Below are 22,235 nucleotides of genomic sequence, written 5' to 3'. Positions count from 1 at the left end.
GTTCTAGCACATATGTCTTTTAAAAATGCACCAAATTCAGTCAACATCATGCGCACATCTCTCGTCAAGTACCCACAAATACCAACAGGCAAAATACGTTATAAAAATACATGAAATCATGACTTTTTAATTTAGTCATTTGTTCGCACACACCTTCCTAGCTTCGAGGCATAACTATTGATAATAGTTTAATTTTGCACATTTATCTCATTAGTAGATAACTTTATTATATTCAATTTAGGTTAATTCATGCATATTATAGGTTGTTTTAGAATAAAGTTATTTTCTTAAGTTTGTGCTTAAAATGAGTCTTAATGCATTTTTTTTTTTTTTTTTGTAGGGTTTTAGAGTAATTCGGATCAAGAAAAAAAAATCACAAAAAGAAAACCTCAAGAAGTCCATGTCCGAAGCGCGCTAGGAGACAGCCAGGACATACCTTAGTGTTTTGACCATAACTTTCCACTCACACATCCGATTGATGTGATTGATCTTGATATGTTGGAAAGTTATCTTAAAGGGCTAAAAATTAGTATACGATAGGGATGTCTAAATCCTTACTCCTAAAGTACGTACGTGGCTACCAATATGAGTCCTAAAAGTTAGGCAATTTTTGTGCGGGAATCAGGAAAATATTAGGGCTTCTTATATACCGGAGATAAGCATATCATTTTTGGGGAATTGAGTGGGAGGAGGCCAAGAACAATTTTAGTTTATTGTTTTATTTTGTTTTGCTGATAGATGGCTAAACACCTTGCTGAGGTGTAGCATACAGCCCAACTATCTTTTGATATGTTCTTAACAATCTGTTTATGATTTTTATGTTTACGTTTTGGTGTTTTCTAATTGATTTACCATTTTAGAAAAGAGATTTATTCTGTATAACTATTTGATTTATCGTAGACTCCAGGCACCTTGAATGATTAGAAACTATCTTTGAAAATTAATATGTGCTTTAATGGCTAAATCATCCGACTATGATCATCTTTCATATGAATTTTAGTTGAGTTATAAAATAGATTGTTGAAACTATTATTAGATGCGTTGTGCGAATCTAATGATAGTCGGACAAATGACATTTTGTGAGTGGCTAATGAAAATATCATTTGTTACAAGTTGAACATGTCATTTTGCTCTCAGTACTCCAACCTGAAAAGTTTCCATGAGTAGAAAAATCATTTATTATCCATAACACAGCAACATACATCTTGAACAACTTGTCTGTTGATGAATCAAATGTTAGGACACTATTCTCCCACAAATATTTCAATTATGCAATCAATGGTTGTAAGTGTATATCTATATAATTTCCCGGTGATCTCAGACCTGGAATAAGCAAACTCTTCATGAAATGTGGATCATTCATACACTTTCAAGGTGATAAATTATACGGCATAAGTACAATTGGTCAAGTACTATGACTAGTACTCATATTGTAAAACGAATTAAATACATCTGTTACCAACCTAAGTCTCACATTATGAGGTTCTTTAGCAAACCATGGGTTTTCCAAATTAAATTCCTTCCAAACCTGAGAATTGGCAAAATGTGGCAAGACACCATCATTCCTGACTCTGGATGATGAGTGTCATGTCATGTCTACAACCATTGCACGTGACATAAATAACCGTTATAATCCAAGTATCAATGGAAAGTGATGACGACCTTTTGCAGCATATTCTACTTCTCATATGTCAATCTTGATTCATGGCAAATGAGACACTCGTTCAATTGCTCATTCTCTCGTCAAAATAAGACAGTCATTCTTACTTCATGTATTACGTTGTAATTAAACCCGAGTCATTGCTTCAACTATTTTGCTTCATAAAAATTGCGAGGTAAAATATTTTCTTATAGAAGTGCCTATTTAAACAGCTCTAGTAACATATTAACAGCCTTAATTGATAATCAGCACATGAATTTTATATGAAGTAATCTAATTGTAAATTACAATTTACTGTGCCTTATGCATCCTAGATATAACTCACACTGTGAATCATTCCAAAAGCATGCACAAGTGTTATGACCCGCATCATGTGAATTTTATGTGTATGTATCACTTTCATCCATAAACATTCTCACACCAATTTCATTCAGCATTTGCTCCATATCCTAATCGTGTACATCACCAACAACCTCTAGATGTACACCTTTATTGATATCTTCTTTTTCTTCATGTGGAGGATCGAATGACGTTGAATACAATTCGATGTGTAAGACTCAATCAGTATAACCTTGGTCAATACCTTTAACAAACAGATGCTCTCTCACCAAGTCTATTTTATGAGAACGCAAATTCTTGCATTGTCAACATAGGCATCTAATATGCCCGTTACTATCAATTGTACAAGATGCCAAGTCCAAGAATTTATTAACACCTTCAGCACATATATTGTAATCCTCACCCAAGCGATCTCTAACTTGCATCCAAATCTTATCCATGCCTAATACCCTATTACAAACAGTTACATGGGCATCATCAAGCAAGCATGCATCTAACATATTATGCAATTTCAACCAAAGTTTTGAATACCGTTTCGGTAACCGTTTCAATCAAGGCACTGGAACGAAATATTTCGGTACCGGTATTGTTTTGTATATCGTTTCGGAATGATGTATATAAATAAATTATATATAAACTATATTATGAAATAATAACAAAATAAGTCATAAACTCAATAATACTACTCAATACAATGAACTCAGAGTCTTGTAAAAGGGTGATAGTAAGAGCCTCCTCTGTCTTAACTAATTATTGCTATCGTCCATTTTTTCCTTTTCAATTCATTCAAAATTAAAGAAATATCGTATCCTTTTTGGACACTGGTGTTGATTTTAATTTATAATCATGTGATTTTAAAGTAATTAGAATTTGTTGGGGGCAATAAAAGTCAAATTTAACTGTCATTTATTAAATAAAGCATTTCAATACATATATATCAAATACAGAAAGAAAGCAAGGCTAGTTGGCTAGCTATTACTTTAGAATTAGAATAAGAAAACTAAAGATATAAAAAGAATGCGGAGGATTTTAAAAAGTACCTGCCTTGCCCTGCAGTATGCCAGAGGGATGAGACAGTTGAGAGGACAGCAGACTGCAGGGATAGAGGTTTTGATTTGACCATATCAGCGATTTTACAAAAAAATCCCTACTCTTTTACTTTAATTACAAAATTGTCCTCCAGCCATATATACTGAACCACTGAATCCGAAATTTTTGTACCGGCCGAAACACGAAATATCAATCGAAATTGACCGAAACGACCCGGTACGAAGCATAACCCTCTCCCATGCCGGATACTGTTCCGGCACGATAAATACTGGCCATTTCAGCCGGTACGAAACGATTTTAAAAACTTTGATTTCAACAAGCAAGAATAGTGGTATAATACATCGCACCACACAACAACCTAAATCACCCCTTTTCAGGCTCTATATGGTTGTTTCCCATTGTCACTAATTTCCTATGTACCGGGAAACTCAACCAACCATGTAGTAGATCAGTTACTTCGCACCAGACAACAGACAACCATGTAGTAGACCACACAACCATGTGTGCTAAAATAAAATTTACATGCTTCACATAAATGGATGAAAACTTATGCTGACAAGAGAAGAGTTGAAAGGAAGTTTCAAGTGGAAGATTTGGTGTATCTCAGTTTACAGCCATAGCGTCAGATGTCCTTGATGAGCTGTCATAATCTGAAATTGTCCCCTAACTTTTATTGGCCTTTCAAGGTGCTATAGAAGATCGGCAATGTAACATACCACCTAGATCTTTTAGACACCACCAAGATTCACCCAACATTTCATGTGTCTTACCTTAGGAAAACATAAAGGCGATTGTGGATCGACGCACGAAACACCATGGAGACAAAGCTATGATCGAGATTTTGGTCAAGTGTTCTGGAGCCACCCCAACGGCATCAGTTGGGATTTGCTTTGGAGGCTACAACAACTTTACCCACACCTTGTTGGCAATGTGCTTTAATGGAGAGAGTTTGTTAGGATTCCTCACGGTAAGGAGGGGAAATGGAGGCAGGAACCCTAACTAAAGAGACAAAAGCCTTTGGAGATCGAACTGAAGTGAAGGAAGACTTGGGTTTTTTTGCTTTAGTGGATAAACTTGAAAGGTGTGTTTTGGGTAAAGGTGACTAAACGTTGCATTTTGTGTTAAGATAAAATGTTGTCGCATATTAGTAGTTAGAACGTTGTGTTTCAAGGTAGCTTAAAATCAGTATGTCAAAACGGAGTATTTATATCCTGTGACAAAGGGAGTGCCCTTTGTGTTCCTGTTGTCATTTTATTTCCTTCTATTGTTTGTTAGTGAAGTTAAATAGAATGTCAAAGAGGGTATAAGGAGGAGAAAGGAGAGTAAAAAGGTAATTTTGGATCTTGTAATTTTCAGACTCGTGTGGAGGTCGGATTGCCTCGAACAATTCATGCTTTTCTTCAATGAACTTGTGACAATATTTTCCATTCCATGCATTTGTTCATTCAATACTCTCTCATTTATGTAATTACTGAAGTAACTTAGTGAAGGAGAACTCATTGGTGTTCTAACAGTGGTGGTTCTCTAAGGAAGTTGACGGTGAAGCAGCAATAGTTCACACAAATCTTCTCCCTGAACTTCAGAACCTGCCTCCACCTCCACCTCTGTGGAGACGACGATGACCTCTACTTCCCCCTCCGTTGTCAGCTTCACGGGGACCTCCATTGATGTCATCTCAGCCTCAGTCTCTAGCGGGACCACAATGGAGGCCGTGATGGCATCCGTGAAAGTCAACAAGGCCTCAGCCTCAAGAAAGACCAACGGAGCTTTATTGGCCTCTGCTGACACCTTCAAGATCTTAGCCTCGGGCAAAGTCGCCTGGACCTCCTCAGCTAGTTCTATTGTTTCCATAGGAAACTCGCCCTCCTCCGAGGCCTCCACTCGGGGTATCTCCATCGAAGTAACTTCATGCTCAGGCAAATGGTCAAAGGGTGACTTGGGGATTGAAGCCCTATCTTCGCCAAGGTCGAAGACATCTTTGCCCTCGCTCACCTGTACCTGCTCCTTGGCGAATAGGGGTCCTTTGCTCCAAATCGCGCTATCATCTCCCTCAAGGGAGGAAATCATCTCGACATTGTTCTCGGGCAGAAGGACAATGATTTTGAACCCTCTTAAGGGGCGTTCCAAGAGAGCCCATTAGAAATGCAGCACCAACATTTCCTCAACCAAAGTAAGGACCTTGGCCCTCCCCATGGTGCCTAGCAGGGTAGAGAAGGAAATGGCCTAAGAAACCAAAGGGGGGGACCGCGGTCCTGGGGACTTTGGCCAATAACAAACCCCTAGGGACACGTTAGCAACTACGGAACCATTCAGCTGGGTGGCGGACAACGCTACTAGGCCTGAGCAAAACTCTGAAAATCTGATTTTACCTCCGACTCTGCACCGACTCCGCTCTGACTCTGATAAGTCAAAGTCAGAATCGGAGTTATTTTAGCCAAAAAATTCAGAGTCGGAGGTGGCAATATACCGACTCCGCTCCGAGTGTGATACTGTACATATTTTATAAAAATATGTGTTTTTATATATTAATCATATATTTTTTATATAACTATAACTTATATAGTTAATTTAATTAAATAATATACTAGTATGAGTAAATTATTATAAAATAATATGCTTATATTATAATATTATAAATAGACTAAATTCACGAATAATAGTTTAGTATATGTAAACAACATACTATTAACTATTACTACCATGTAACACTAATGTATAATAAGAGCAAATGTATAAACACTAATGTATAATAATATGTAATACTACATAATAACTAATGTATAATAACATTTAATACTAATGTATTGTGTATAAACACAAATATATAAATTTATAATAAAATATAATACTAATATATAATAACTAAAATATAATAACATGTATTGATAATATATAATAATCAATGTATAATAACATGTAATACTAATGTATAATAACAATAATTATTACAATGATTTATTTTTTCAATTCTGGTTATGTTTTAATAAAATTGAATTTGAAAAAATATTTTTTTAAAAAAACTGAAATCTGGAAGCCCAAGTCCGATTTGTGAGAGCCTAAGATTAGCAAATTCAAATCTCATATGAGCTAAGAAAAAAAACCCAATAAAAAAGCTCAAATCTGACTCCACTCCGACAAGTCGGAGTCATATCAGAGTCTATGCGAATTGGAGTCGAATTCAGAGGTCAGATTCGACCTCCAATAAAGTCAGAGTCGGAGTCGAAGGTAGGACACTTTGACTCTGACATTGTCGATGCTTAGCCCTAAGCGCTACCTTAAAAGCAAGAGATGGCAGGATAGTCGTAGCAACCTTAGCAATGGCCGATGATGGTCTCAAATGCTGAAAAACCATGGGGACAAATGGTTGCCCAGATGGGGGTGGCGAAGCAGAGTCAGAACTACAATCCCCAAGCTCCTCAGCCCGAGGATTTCTTTCCCTTCCCCTCCAACGGGGTGGCTAGGAGTGCTCGTTGGTTGAAGTGGAATGTGCTAGTCATCGAAACGAGCGTGCACTTAGGGCGCTAGATATTGCCTTATGTTGGCATCCTCCAACAAAGCCTCAGAGTGAACATTCCCCAGGTGCAAATCAATCTAGGCTCGAACAATATATAATCGACTCTCCTCTTCTCTGGTCAGCGTCGAGCAGACCTTCTTCTCCTCTAGCACGCCCCCAAAAGAAGTGAATGGGGTACTCATGCTACGTAGTTTGTCCAGCTGGGAACTCCCACCCATGCTGAGTAGTTTGATATGGTTGTATCGCTACTCCATACAGACCACCATCTGCCCTTAATGTGACCGAAAACTACAAGTGTTCCTATTTAGCTTCAAGATGTTGTGGGTTAGAAGGAATTCTCGGGCAGTGAGATTTGGGGACTCTAGGCTAACCTTTTCCAATGCCTTACGCCAGACAATGCAGCAATTGTTAAAAATCCTCCAGACATTGGGATGAAGCTACAAGGGAGCGAAACAAAGGAAGTTCAGCATGTCATGAACCTGTCGAGAAAAGAAAGCCGCAGTCCGCAAGTAAAAATGTCAAGGTACAACGACACCCTTGAGGCATAACCCTTGGAGTCAACGGCCCCTTCATGGGGAGTAGGAACCTCGAAGACTACGAAGTTTGGGACCCCAAAAGAATCGTTTAGCAACCTGAAAATCATCAAAGTGGTGTGCACCTCTGGATGGTCCAACCCCCTCGGGATTCTAAAGGATTCGCGGGGGGGTTGGCAGAGCTTGCCCCCTAAGGAGCAGCACAACAAGTATTCTTAGGCACCATGGGGAAAATGACAAAGATGGGATACAAAGCAAGAAGGAGAGGAAAAAGGAAGCAGGGAGGTAGGAGAGCAAGGAGACAAGTTCAAAGGCTTAGAAAGAGAATGAAGGCAAATAGATTCAGAATGGAAGGAGGGTTGGGTTTAAATAGGCACCCACGACGATTGGAGTTCCCCATGCAGTGAGAGAGCACGTGCTGTGAGAAGGAGAGTCGATAGACATAGATCTCGAGATGCGCACTACACGAAGCGACGTGGGAGAGTAATATTATATCTTACCCAAGAAGAGGGAGCCAGCCGGGCACCATCAAGTGCATTACAGCGTGTCAGTGACATGCTGCCGAAAGATGGGAGAGAAACCATCATCGGTTACCTAGACGAGGGGAGCAGGACGGGCGCAATCAAGTACACAATAACCTGTCAGAAACATGCCACCAAGATGTCTCAAGGACAAAGAAATTCCCACTGAACCTGTTAAGTAGGAATTAGCCAGGTAACTGGAAAGAGAATTCCCCCTGGCCCATCGGTTAAGCTTGTGCAAGACACTAGAGCTCGTCCCGATTTAGGTATCATCCTCCTGCAGCTCTAGGATTGCCAAAGGAGATTGGCCCACAAATTATGCCAGCCAAAGGAGGGTGCATCGTGCGGGAAACCAGATTGAGGGGGACAAATAGAATTCACTGACCCTGACATCCCCTTCTGACACCTAACATTAAAGGATCTACGCCAGCAAGTGAATGGGAAGCACGGGCAACCCTCCATTTTTTTATGATGGGCATGAAAAGTGGCAACACCGATCATCCACTGTTGAGGCACCACCCGGAGAGCCACACCGCATGAAAGGCCCTGACTGGGGCTATTGTCGGGGGTAATGCGAATCCCCTGACATAGGGTACGAAATGTCCTCTATAAACCTTGTATAAAAACCGCATCCCAGGTATGAAAAACTCTCCCTGAACTTGACTATTCTCTCACAATTTCCTAAGATGATATACTAACTTTGACATCGAAGATTCCCCAAACCACCATCAAGCCACCCCTATTTTCTGTGTCTGTAGGGAGAAAGTCCTTGACCCGGGTTGCCAGAACCCTATCCATGTGAACAAAACACGACGTTAACAATGTGGTTATGCTCTACCTAAGGGACAGATCCAAGGTGGTGAGACTGGAGGAAGACGATAGCGGCAGTTGTTGGATCGGTGACAAACACAAAGAGATGGAGGGGGAGAGAGAGAGAGAGAGAGAGAGAGAGAGAGAGAGAGAGAGAGAGAGAGAGAGAGAGAGAGAGAGAGAGAGAGAGAGAGAGGGCGAGAGAAGGAGATATATCATAAGGAAAATCAAAGAGAAAAGAGAGTTGTTCAGGGGTGGTGTTATGCGCAAGGGGTGTGGGAAGGGTAGCCTGCGTGCATGGATCACGCCATCACGGGGGTGCACGGGTTACTGGAGGGGAATGGGGATAGCGCAAAGGGAGAGAGAAGGAGAAAGAAAGAGTAGGAGGGGAAAAAGGAAGAAGAGCTTACCCTAGGGCTGGACGGACTGGGCTTTTGGGTCTAGGCTTTGGGTTGAGTATTCCAAGTCTTGGGTCTAGGCTTTGGGCTTGGTATCACATGTAATTAGATTGACACTAATCCCAAGTATTTTTCTTTTTTGGTGGATCTTGCTCCTAGCTAGCTACAACCGATATCCGTCAAAACAGGAAAAATATCGAAGGAAAGAAATTAGATGCATATTGGTGCTTCTAATTTTGATTAGGAAAATATATATTGATACTCATCCTAAATTTGATACAATATTCGTTAATTAACACTAGTTGAAGTGCTATATTTTAGATAATTCCCATTTAATTGATTGAAATGAAGAATACTTGGCTGCAATCAGTTTAAGTGGCTCTTTATTAATGCTTTAGGTTGAAATCAGTGTGAACTTGATGATCGTCTCATTGAGTAGTACTCGAGGGTTATTATAAGTGCATGTTAGACATTTCTTTCGTGATTCCTATTGTTAAATTTTGAAGTTAAATTCCATGATGATCTCTGGATTAACATGCATGATTAAAATTAAGATTATATATTAATGATTTATGCTTGTCATGATCATTCCCGGAAAAATGTTCTCGTGCAATTGTCTTCTAAATTTATATGTATCCGTCTTCATGTGCACGCAAGACACCAACTCAAATTGACTTATTGGCTACACCAGTTTTTGTTTTGTTTCTTTTTTTTCCTAAACTACCTCATGTTGACTACCCAATATTAAGACAACTGATCCTCGTGACACTATAATATAAAAGAGAAATTCACAGTTCAATTACCCGAGTATTAGCAACCACAAGAACATTAAAATCCTAATTAGACTGCCTGCATGCTACCTAGCTAGCAGTACTATTCTCATTAATTCGAGATTATTAATTTGCTTTAAGTCACTGCATGACCACTCGTACGAGCTAGCTATGACTCACTACAGAAGGACAAAAGGACAAAAGATTAATTTAGAAGCCATCCTAGCTAGCGAGCTAGCTGTTAGAAAAACAATAGATATCATGTAGCGTTTGGAGTTTTCACCCCAAAGTCCTAACATTCAATAGATGTGATGACATCAGTGCTCGCGCGCGCGTCCATTAATTCGAACTCAAGCATTTATTTTTTTTTTTTAATAATAACGGATCCCATTCTATTCATCAAAGAGGACATATAAAGTTAACTTAGAATAACAAATCAATTACAATCATTAGTAGTTTCCCAGTATACTTTCGTGACTGACATGGTCTAGTCCAGACGACTAATCACTAAAGACCGAAGTCCAAGATATAGCACATCTCTGTCCACGACATTGTTTGCAGTAACGAAATAACAAAACTCCATACCCGACTAGACGGAGGAGTATGGAGAAACCAACCCCAACATCACCACCTAAGCGGAAAGGGGACAACACCCTTCGGCCTAAGTCCGACAGGACAACATTTTTGGGTTTTTTTTGTTTTCTTGAAAATCAAGACAGGACATAAACAAAATTACATTTAAAAAACACTGTAAAAAGGGAAAAACAGTGCACAAAAAGGCTATAAAAGGGAAAACCGACGGTCGATCTTGAAAGATCCGGAGTCGCCGGTTCGGGAACAGCCGCGCATTGCAACGGGAAAGAGCTCCTTGGTGGCGCATGAGGGACACGCGCCGACGAACTCCGGAGTTTTCGTCCCGCACGTGCGGGTTACGCTCCACTCCGGTTGAGGCCACATTTGGTGGACGTCTAGATCGGCGGCTGGGCAACCTCCTGGTGTGGCTCGTGTTGGCTATTGGGTACCAGAAGGTCACGATCGGCGATTCTCCCTTTATTTGGCTTGAAAAAATAGAAAAATAAAACTAAATACTCCACGAGAAGCAACCAGAGAGAGGGAGGGGATGAGTGAGGGGGGAAGGAGCCTAAGCTCCCACCCCCTCGAGCCGGTCTGAAGAATGTGGTGGTTTAGAGAGAAAAAGAAAAGGTTTCACTCAGGAGAAAGGGCCTCGATTTCAACTCAAGCATTTATATTCGCTACAAAAAGAAAAAAAAAATGAATTTTTGTGACTAGTTATGATAAGAATAGACCCATTTTAATAACAAATAGTCATCTTGGTAGAAAGTAATTGACTGTAAATTAGCAATTAATTTTTTTGTAGTGATTTTCCAGCTTGATCGATCAATCGTCGTTATTTTCAAAGCAAGTATGTTAATTAAGTGTGCAAGAAATATTTCTAGGAACTACGTACTGAATATGATAGCTCACAAGCTAGAGGGCATTAACTTGTTGTAATTGCTTGGTGAAGTATATCATCATAAACTATGACTCATTACAATACAATTGAGTTTTTGTGACAGTCCAAACACTGTTATAAAAAAATCATTTCTATGGCGATTTCAGGAAATCATCACTAAAGATAGACGAGAAATGGTTATACGTTCAAATTATATTAATGTTTCGTTCTAACGTAACTCATATGATGTCATTTTCGAATGAGTACATGCGAAAGTGTAAAATGTTACATTCGAACGGTTCATGTACGTTATAACATTAAGCCCACTTACGTGCGAACGTGTAAGCTATTCGTTCAAACGTTCGAACAATAGTCATTAACGTTCGAACATGAACTATTTTAAAATTAAAAATAGAATTTCAAATTAAAAATGATTGAGAATTGAATACAAAAATACTAGATATATTAAATGATATTATTCATTACATAAAGTATAGAAAAAGAAATATATTAAAATATAAATACAAATTACAATAAAAGTAATATATATAGTAATACTATATATATACTATAGCAACTATATAGATTATTATAATATACTATATAGTTTACTATACTAACTATATAGATTACTATATACTATATACTAGATTACTATAGTATACTATACATAGCATATACTAGATTACCATATATACTATATACTTTTTTAAAAAATTATACATACTATATAAAATATTTGTCATCTAATTTTGTTTTCTAATTTTGCAACTCTCTAAAATATTTTCATGAAATGATACTATTTGTAGTGTAATATTATACAATTTGTATGCTTTTTAATTTTATGAAATTATTAGTTTTGATTAGTACGTGTGAATGTAAACAAAGAACGTTCGAATATGGCTTCACGTTTGAATTAACGTTCGAACATAATTATACAGACGTGCGATATATACATTCAAATGTAAGGTATTACATTCAAACGTATATACTCCACAAACGTTTGAACTTATTTTGTTATGGACAAACGAATATTTCTTAATGTTCGAATGATTAAAAAATATACATTTGAACGTATAATATTTGACGTTCGAACAATTGTCTAATAACGTGCAATTGAAAATTTTAAACGTTACATCACAAACGTTTAAATGTATGTACGTTTGAATGTATAAATCAAACATTCAAATAAAAAATATCGAATGTTAGATATTTATCGTTTGAATTGATCGGTCACAATAAATGAAATATATTATGGCGACTCTATAGATAGATAATGATCTTTCACCATCTACCATACTTTGAAGTAGCAATGCTACACTAAATCCAAATTGTAAACAGTTGTACTTGTGAAAAGATTTTGTCAAGGGGCTGGAGTGGTTAATTAATGTTACTAATTATCGGTCCCCACCTCATCTGTATCATTCAAGAATTTGTAGATCCAAAGAATTATTTGAATTTTCCTATATATATTACAGTTTCGGTTGAAGAGACAGATATTGGTTTTCAGATATATATGTAAAAATAATCTAAGACAAGGATAAGAAACCACAACGAAACCCATTATTTTTCCACTATAATTTATGCACATGAATGACGACGCGGTGACCATTTTTCTGTATGATTTCAAATTTTTAATGTTATTGGATGCTTGAAAGAGATCATTTATCCTCTATACCGTCCGAGGACCATTGAAATATTCAGATGATCAGGTGGGATGGAGACCGATAATTTTTTAAAAGATTCTATATTAAATTAGATTTATTTAATATATTTCACTTAAAACACTCAACATAAATAATAACTAATTAAGACCGGCTTGCAAGTTGCTAGCTGCATGGAACTGATCAAACTTGACTTTTTCTTAATTACCAACTCCCGTATATATACAGCCTCCTTGATCTATACATACATGGTAATATCCCAGAGAATAATAATACAGAACATGACTTGATATTCCGAATGCCTCCATGCGTGATTATTTATATTATAATAAAAATGGTTTTTTATTATAAGTATTCTTGTTTTGCAAGCCTGGTGTGTACGTACATGCGTTTGCTGTTGATACATGTGTAAGCTAAAGAAGAAACGCGGAAAGATCACGAAAATTAAAATTATGCAGAAAGGAAGAAAGATGATCGATGAAGTGAGACTTCCTAATGATTTAATTAGGGAGCCATTCAAACTCTTATCTGTTGCTGTATATTTAGGGCACTGCATTCAATAGTACTGCATTATTTTATATTTTACACAAACTGTGCGTCACAAGACTCACAACAAATGGGGCCTCTTGGTCACCAACCTCTTTTTTTTTTTTTTCTTACCACCTCTCTCTCTCTCTCTCTCTCTGTGCCGACTTATAAATGGGAGGGAAAGCTATCATTATATTTCATGATTCCATTAAGTGATCTTTAAACTCGATCGGTGCAGCCTCTTGGTCCGAGTCTGAGGGCACAAACAGAGATCGATCGTCTTCTAACACATTTTTAAGGTACCACTCTGTCACTACTTTTTGTTCATCATTTTCAATCTCCAATTCTCTCAATAAAATTATCATCAACTAATTCTTGTTGTACTGGGTTAGAAAAGATGTCTCCGGGGTCTGAGTTTCCACGAGATTAGCCATTTGGGCAGCAAACAAATTGGTCAACTTCTTTTTGCATCTGGTAGTCATTAATTAATGAATGTGTCAGTAGTTAAAGTTGCAATCATGTATCGAGATTTGAAAAGTTCAAAGTCTATTATATTTTCTCTTTCCATGTACGCTTGATCTCTGATCACCTTGTATATACGTACATATTTCAATAGCTTGCTAGTGATCATCTTGTATGCATGCATGTAGTAATTTATTTGTTTCACGTGCAGAAGATCATGTGGAAGTTGAAGATAGCCGAAGGAGGTCCAGGATTGGTGAGCCTCAACAATTTCGTTGGACGACAACATTGGGAGTTCGACCCTGATGCCGGCACACCTGAAGAACGTGCTGAAGTTGAAAGGCTCCGCGAGGAGTTTAAGAGGAATCGGCTTCGAACGAAGCAAAGTGCTGATCTTTTGATGAGGATGCAGGTTCCAGATCTCTCTCTCTCTCTCTCTCTCTCTCATATACAATATATACGAGTAGCTCTACATCCACCGCTGCCACCGCTCGGCTTAGGATTTTTTTTTTTTTTTTTTTCTTTTTTCATATATGTATTTTTTAAGATTTTAAAATATTTTTTATAAAAATAAAAAAATTATAATATTATTAAAAAATACATCCTTAATCATTAAATAAAAAAAATTAAAAATAAAAATAAAAAACTCGGAGCGGGGCCTACCAGCGGTAGCCCCGCGGGACATATATCATTTCTGTATACGAGTACAACATACATACTGTCATACATGAACCAACAATTTTTCTTTGGGGGCAACTTTTCTTTCGCACGAGATATTTATATAAAATAAAAAAATATTATAAAATCATAAAATATATATATAAATTTGCCAAATAACGTAAAATTAAAATTTTTAAAACACAACTTAATGCATGTTTTAGATTTTTCACGGTAATATTTTAAAGAATAATATTCATATATTATTATTTGTAAATATAAAATATTTAAAAAAATATTTTCTTCGTATAAACTATCAAGTGACATTTTAAAATGTTATTTTTCATTCTAATATCTAAGTTAATTTATCAAATTTCACGTAAAATCTATATGTTTTGGTATCACATTAAGTATGGAATATTACAACTGAGACTTTAAATAAACTTTTCCTTACTCAATGAAGTTTAGATCAGGATAAATCATCTCCACTATTTTTCCTACAAATCATTAATCTTAAATGGTTTTTCCGATATTTTCACTTTAAATTTTATATTAAGAAACTCAATATTGTATAATAAAAAACTTTGGGGGTCAATGACGACGTTAATAGTTTATTATTTCACCTAATCTTAGTTTTAATTTAATTTTAGTGTGGCCACATCCTTGAAAATAGATAATACATAGAAATTATACAAAATCTAGGAGTTATAGGAAGAAAAAAAAATTAGAGAAAGACATTTATATGTATATTGAAATTTTACCTAATCTTAGATAACATATGGAAATAAGGAAATTATAAATTTTTTTAAGGGGGCCAATTTCTATATACATGAAATTATGAATAAGATTTAGTAGCTATTTTGAATTTTGAAAAAATTTTGGGGGGGCCATGACAAAATTCTTCCCAATTTGCTCCTCAAGTCCAAGAGTCAAGACCATGAAAATCCATTCCAACCAAAACTTCCGCATACGTTTCCCCATCTATTGACACAACCAACCACTTCATTATCATTCTCCACAAATGAATTATACAAATTAAGGTAATCGTACAAATTGATGTAACATAATGTGGTTTATCAAATTATAAAATTATTTTTATTGTAAAGTAAATCTAATGAACTATATGAAATTATGTCAGTTTGTAAAATTACTTTTATGCAATCTTTTTGTAGCTATAACAGTATTCAATGAAAAATGTTTGTAAAATGTCTGAGACACGGGCTATACAGTGCAGTGAATGTTATAAAATTGGCATTGATTCGTGTCCACTCCAAAAAAAACAGTCCCTCGTTCTAGCTAATTGTATCGCTTGTCTTTATTATTTTCCCTCTAAACTAATTCTAAGAAATGATCATGCATGCTTGTTCTTAATTAAGATTCAACAACACAAAACAATTATGTCATGCCACATCTATATTTTTATTTACTTCTTTTACTAAATTTTTTTAGCATTTTTTCTAATTAATTCTTAAATTTCTTTCCAATTTTTTTATTGTTTATACTGAATTTCAAATTTTACACAATCATCCTCTATTTAAAAAAAAAGTGTTATAAAATATATTTAGCAAGAAATGATATATCCACAATTAAGAGATCTAAAAAAAACCTATAAATTGGCGTAACTTCATATGATACATCAAATATACTTTATATAAAAAGTAACTTTACAATTATTTGATATATCATATCAAGTTATGTTAAGTTTGTGAGTTTATTTTTATGAAATCTTTTGTACATGGATGAAGCATTTCTCTTTTCAATTGTGATTAGAATTATTTTATTGATCATGGCCCTAGCTCGTAGATATTGTTAATAACCACCCAAAATGCTTGAGAAATATCTTAGGATCATATTAAATTGTTCATGTGCTTTGTGTTGGAATCAAGTCGTACAGTTTTCTTAAATTCTCATATAAAATAAAATAAACAATTCAACATTTTCAAATTCTTAAATAAAAATAATATTAAAAAATATATATTCTAACAATATTTTATTCAACTTTCATCTCATCTCATCTGTAAAAATAAACAAGGCATTATTTTTCACAAGCTAGGGCATTCCATCTCACTAATTGATATGAAAATCTCACAGCTTAGGAAGGAGAACCCATGTGGGCCAATTCCACCACCAGTCCAAGTGAAAGGAACTGAGGTGATTACAGAGGAAGCAGTCATCACAACATTGAGAAGATCCCTAACCTTCTATTCATCCATTCAGGCCCACGATGGCCACTGGCCTGCTGAATCTGCCGGCCCCCTGTTTTTCCTCCAACCCTTTGTATGTAGTTTTTGCACCATTCTTTTATATATATATATATATATATATATATATATATATCAATCTTTTAACTTCTCTCTCCCTAAAATATAATTTCATATTTTTACAATATGCAGGTAATGGCATTATACATCACTGGAGCTCTGAATGCCATTTTTTCACCAGCACACCAGAAAGAAATTATTCGATACTTGTATAATCATCAGGTACAATTTTTTTGGTTTTTTAATAGAAATTAACACAAGTTTTTTTCAAATAACCAGTATTTAAACAGCCAAAAATGCCCCCAAGAACTAAAAATTTGGCTAAATTTAACCTTATGTACAAACAAATATACTTATCTATATGTAAATATGTATATTGACTATTTATTTGTTGGACAGAATGAAGATGGAGGTTGGGGCTTCCACATAGAGGGTCACAGCACAATGTTTGGTTCAGCTTTGAGCTATATTGCCTTGAGGATACTTGGAGAGGGTCCTGAAGATGGTGAGGACAAGGCTATGGCCAGAGGACGGAAATGGATCCTTGACCATGGTGGTTTAGTGGCAATTCCATCTTGGGGAAAGTTTTGGGTCACGGTATGTATAACCGATTGAAATATGAAATATATTCATTTTCGTTGCCAGGAATTGTTGGTAATATTACATGTATATGCCAAAATATATATATATATATATATATATATATATATAAAGTAGCATATTCTAGTGTCTAACTAGAAGTATCACCATATTGAAGTGTCTATACCTGAGTTTGAGAGGTTAGATTGTAGCCCAAAAGTCCATTTGCCTTAAAAAATGATGAATGCATTTTAATTTCTCATTCAACCCTATAAATCTTTACTATATTCTAAAAACTCAGAGGCTTCCTAACATGGATAGGTACTGGGATTATATGAGTGGTCTGGCTGCAATCCATTGCCCCCAGAGTTCTGGCTTCTTCCACAAATCTCTCCAATTCATCCAGGTTCTTTCCTTTCACACTTTTTTGTTGAAAAGCACAGTTTGTAATTTATATGAGATGTGGGCAAAATGCAATGATATTGTCTCATACTTGAGGTTGTTATTTATATGAGATGCAGGCAAAATGTTGTGCTATTGTCGCTTGGTTTATATGCCAATGTCATATTTATATGGGAAAAGGTTTGTTGGTCCAATCACTGAGTTGATTCAATCACTAAGGCAAGAGTTGTACAACGAGCCTTACCATCAAATTAACTGGAACAAAGCCCGGAATACAGTTGCAAAGGTTGGTTAAATACTTGGTCTCTATATCTTGCATTTGCTTTTCATGTCATAAACCTCCATCTTAGATCCCACTTAAGCAAATATAAAGATTTCTGACGAAATAATGTATACATGAAACTTACACAATGTGCTAATTTAGGAGGATCTCTACTATCCACATCCTCTTATACAAGATATGCTATGGGGATTTCTTCACCATGCAGTAGAACCTCTTCTGACCCGCTGGCCCTTTTCATTGTTGAGAGAGAAGGCACTTAAAGTTGCAATTGGTCATGTTCATTATGAGGACGAGAACACCAGATACCTTTGCATTGGAAGCGTGGAAAAGGTTGTCACTAATTAGTGTTACAACTATAATCAAAACGCAATCATATAGATCATACTAGTTGATGTGTGCTCTATGAACTAATTTTTCAAGGTCATCTGTATTACAGGTGCTATGTTTGATTGCTTGTTGGGCCGAAGATCCGAATGGGGAAGCATACAAGCTTCATCTATCTAGGATTCCTGACAACTATTGGGTTGCTGAAGATGGGTTAAAAATTCAGGTGATATGAGCATGTCAGTGCAAATCACATATACCTAAAGCATGTACTCGAGCCTAAAGAATTGCACAGTTTCAATCCATTTGAAATCTTATCTTTTGTCTAGAAATGTACCAATGATTCCAACCTTATGTCATGCAGAGTTTTGGCTGTCAGATGTGGGATGCGGGTTTCGCAATCCAAGCGATTCTCTCATGTAATTTGAATGAAGAGTATGGACTAACACTGCGTAAATCACACGACTTTGTGAAAGCTTCACAGGTCAGAATATATGTCAAAAATGCCCCTTACAAGGTTTGATGGTAGATAATGCTTGAACATAATCATGATATTTGGCTTTAACAAAATTGTGTCATTTTCTAGGTTCGAGAAAACCCTTCAGGTGACTTCAAAGCTATGTACCGACACATAAGTAAAGGAGCATGGACATTCTCAATGCAGGATCATGGTTGGCAAGTCTCTGACTGCACAGCAGAAGGGTTGAAGGTAATGCCTCGCCTCTAAAGAAATATGTGCATTCCAAAATCATAAATTCTTAAGGTTCGTTTAAAGGAAAAAAGTTAGCAAAACATTTGCTTTTGTAGGTTGCTCTGTTGTTCTCACAAATGTCACCGGACTTAGTTGGGGAAAAGATAGAGACAGGGAGATTTTATGATGCTGTTAATGTCATTCTCTCTCTACAAGTATGGATTCAACAATACATATTCTATTTTTGAATTAGTTAACAAAGAACATAACTTGTTTCAAGTCAGATTGTCCAATTCACTTCTTTTAATTTATTATGCAGCTTGACTTGATTAATTGACCTTCTTCTATTTTCCAATGCAGAGTATAAATGGTGGTTTCCCAGCTTGGGAGCCTCAAAGAGCATTTGGTTGGTTGGAGGTAACTTATCCAACAAGCCAATTGATTTGGTCTACTCGTGGTCATCACGAGAAAACATTAATGTTTCAACCCAATACTCACTACTATAAATTTGTATACATTTGCAGAAGTTCAACCCCACGGAGTTTTTTGAAGATACTCTTATTGAGCGAGAGTAAGATATCTTCATAATGAAAAAAATTGCCACTGAATTGGTCATACTTTGCTTCCTAACAGCAAAATTGTGTCACCTTGTAATAGGTATGTAGAGTGCACTTCATCAGCTGTTCAAGGGTTGGCGCTCTTTCGGAAATTCTATCCCAAACACCGTAGAATAGAGATAGACAGCACCATTTGCAGGGCAATTCAATACATTGAAGATGTACAAGAACCTGATGGATCATGGTAGTATGTCTTTCCACATGACATTCCTGAAAACAGAGAAAACAAAAAACAAAAAAAACAAAAACAAAAAAAAAAAACAAAAAAAAAATTTAAAAAAAAAAAACAAAACTGCTCTACATATTCCTACAGATTGTACTTTTTTTTTTTACTTTTCTTTTGGCTGATGCTCTTGTTATTGAAGGAGATAACATAAAAAGATCTAAGCAAGTTTAGCACTAATGCAGGTATGGGCATTGGGGGATTTGCTACACCTATGGTACATGGTTTGCTGTAGGGGGACTGGCAGCCTGTGGCAGAAACTACAAAAATTGTCCAGCATTGCGCAAAGCTTGTGAATTTCTGCTATCAAAGCAGCTACCCAATGGTGGATGGGGAGAGAGTTACCTTTCAAGCCAAAACAAGGTACATAGGCAATTGGTTTTCCAATTTGAATCTGAATTACTAAGCAAACAAGAGAAAAGATAAAGAAAATGAGGGTGGAGTGAAAAGGGTTAACTAAAGTAACTTGCTCTTTGAAACAGGTGTGGACAAATATTGAGGGAAACCGTGCAAATTTGGTTCAAACTGCATGGGCTGTGTTATCCCTCATTGAAGCTGGGCAGGTTGTCCATCCATCATTGTCTCTTAAGTTATTCTGTATATTAGCATGAGTGCATTACATCATGAAAATTATTCATGTCACCATGGGTGTAGAAATGGTTAAAAAAACTCAAGAATCCAGCAAACAGTGGATGCAATGGAATATATTAAAAAAATATAAAGCAGAAAATATACACATTGATGTCATTTTGGAGCTTAAAAAAATGAATAGAACCCAAGTTGAGTTGGAGTAATATATGCATATGAATAGAAAAAATAGGACTTAAAACAAATTTTACAGAGATGAAAGTTGGCAACTACTTTATTAGGAAGTATCAATATGCTGATTCTGAATGTTTCTATAAATTATTAGGCCAGGATAGACCCAACACCAATCCATCGTGGGGTAAGGGTGCTAATCAATTCGCAAATGGAAGATGGTGACTTCCCTCAGCAGGTAATTCACGTTTATTCATAATGCAACGCTTTCAGTTATTTTTTGTGTGATCTTAATTGTGTGCTTTTCTTCTTCTTTCTCTCTTTCATTGCTTCGATTCTTTTCTAATATCATCTTTCTGCATACCAAATTATAATTTCAAAGATAACATAATCAATGGTTATTGGCAACAGGAAATCACTGGAGTATTTATGAGGAATTGTTCATTAAACTACTCATCGTACAGAAACATATTCCCCATATGGGCTATTGGAGAATATCGGAAGCAAGTTCTGTTTGCATAATATCCGAATGCTTAAGCAAGCACTTTGCAAGATGTAATATATATGTGTGTAATGGTGTACGTACGGAGTTTCTTAGTGTAAGCATCTCCTTGAAAAAAAAGATTCCTACAACTCAATAATGTACTATAATATATATATGAGAAAATTAAATTTTACGTACTGAATGGAATATTGGATTTCAATCTATAATTCCTTTGTGAGAACCAGAACTATATATCTATAATTAATGGATAATAGTTATATAAGCCTTCCAGTTTTTTCTTTTAATTCCTTTTGAGGGAGTACTGTTTGTAATTTTTCCGCATTGAATACGCTTTGCCAAATCTCCGTGAGTTTTCAGGCTCATCTCGAGAAACTTCCCAACGTATCAAGATGTTATTGTGATACATAGAGAGAGTATCTACCTCCGATCTCTTCCTCATGTTAATCTATAAGTTCTTTTCCCTCTCAAAATGGTCTTCTTGTTAATCTATACTCTATTAATCCAACACAAGAATCTCCTTTAAGTTTTTTCCCTTTGCCATATATTAGATTCTGAACCTATTCATTTTGCCAAATTAGAATTGTGTTCATTGGTCCTTTGCCAAATTAGTCATTCCATCTACTTTCTTTTTTTCTTTTTTTTAAGAAGAGGACGGTTTGGGTATCTACTTAACCATGCTGAATTTAATGGCATGGGTATCTAAGAGTCTACTTTTTCACGTCAAGTCAAGCCACTACAAGAAAAATGATCATTTGTGACGGATTATTTTATGACGAGAATGACTATTTGTGACGAAGACAAACTCATTTTAGCAGGAAATAATTAGGGGTGTAACCGGTCCAGTCCGGTACGGTTTTGGATAAAATCTAGGACCGAACCGGTATGTATCGGTTTTGTATTTTTCAAAACCGATTACGCACCGGTTACCCTCCTAAACCGGTACTTCCGGTTTTACCAGTTTTCAGTACGGTCCGGTCCGGTTTTTCAATTTTTTTAAAATGTAAATTTCACAATTTGTCATTAAAAATTTGTTTAAAAAAAAAATTGATTTAAAAAAAACTATTTTATACTTTTATTAATATATTAGACTATATAATAGTATTAATATTAGACTATTAGTATAGTTATAAGTTATATATTAGTATTAGTTATAAACTTTTAGTGATTTAGTATTAACATTTTATGTAATAATTTATAAATTATAATAAGAAATTATTTCATATATGAATATA

General features: G+C 35.9%; 1 protein-coding gene across 2 annotated transcripts; it reads left to right on the top strand.

Moving 5' to 3' along the window:
- The first annotated feature begins 13,428 nt into the window (after positions 1-13,428).
- On the top strand, positions 13,429-21,265 carry LOC118343676 (lupeol synthase). 2 transcript variants are annotated; one of them, XM_018963170.2, is made up of 19 exons: positions 13,429-13,539; positions 13,914-14,114; positions 16,451-16,636; positions 16,753-16,842; positions 17,020-17,217; positions 17,521-17,605; positions 17,721-17,887; positions 18,026-18,214; positions 18,321-18,434; positions 18,573-18,692; positions 18,795-18,917; positions 19,016-19,114; positions 19,260-19,316; positions 19,424-19,470; positions 19,557-19,700; positions 19,925-20,102; positions 20,222-20,302; positions 20,653-20,736; positions 20,910-21,175. In XM_018963170.2, the coding sequence occupies exons 2-19, from the start codon at positions 13,920-13,922 to the stop codon at positions 21,018-21,020; spliced, it is 2,268 nt and encodes a 755-aa protein (XP_018818715.1). In that variant the 5' UTR covers positions 13,429-13,539; positions 13,914-13,919; the 3' UTR covers positions 21,021-21,175. The 2 variants fall into 2 exon arrangements, with proteins under 2 accessions (XP_018818715.1, XP_035547196.1); XM_035691303.1 differs by lacking the exon at positions 13,429-13,539 and adding an exon at positions 13,567-13,714 and having other exon boundaries at positions 20,910-21,265.
- The last annotated feature ends 970 nt before the right edge of the window (positions 21,266-22,235 follow it).

Source organism: Juglans regia, chromosome 6 (assembly GCF_001411555.2).
Source record: "Juglans regia cultivar Chandler chromosome 6, Walnut 2.0, whole genome shotgun sequence".
Lineage (NCBI taxonomy): Eukaryota > Viridiplantae > Streptophyta > Magnoliopsida > Fagales > Juglandaceae > Juglans > Juglans regia.
Note: the sequence above shows the minus strand (reverse complement) of the source record. Positions and strands in the feature narration are given on the sequence as shown.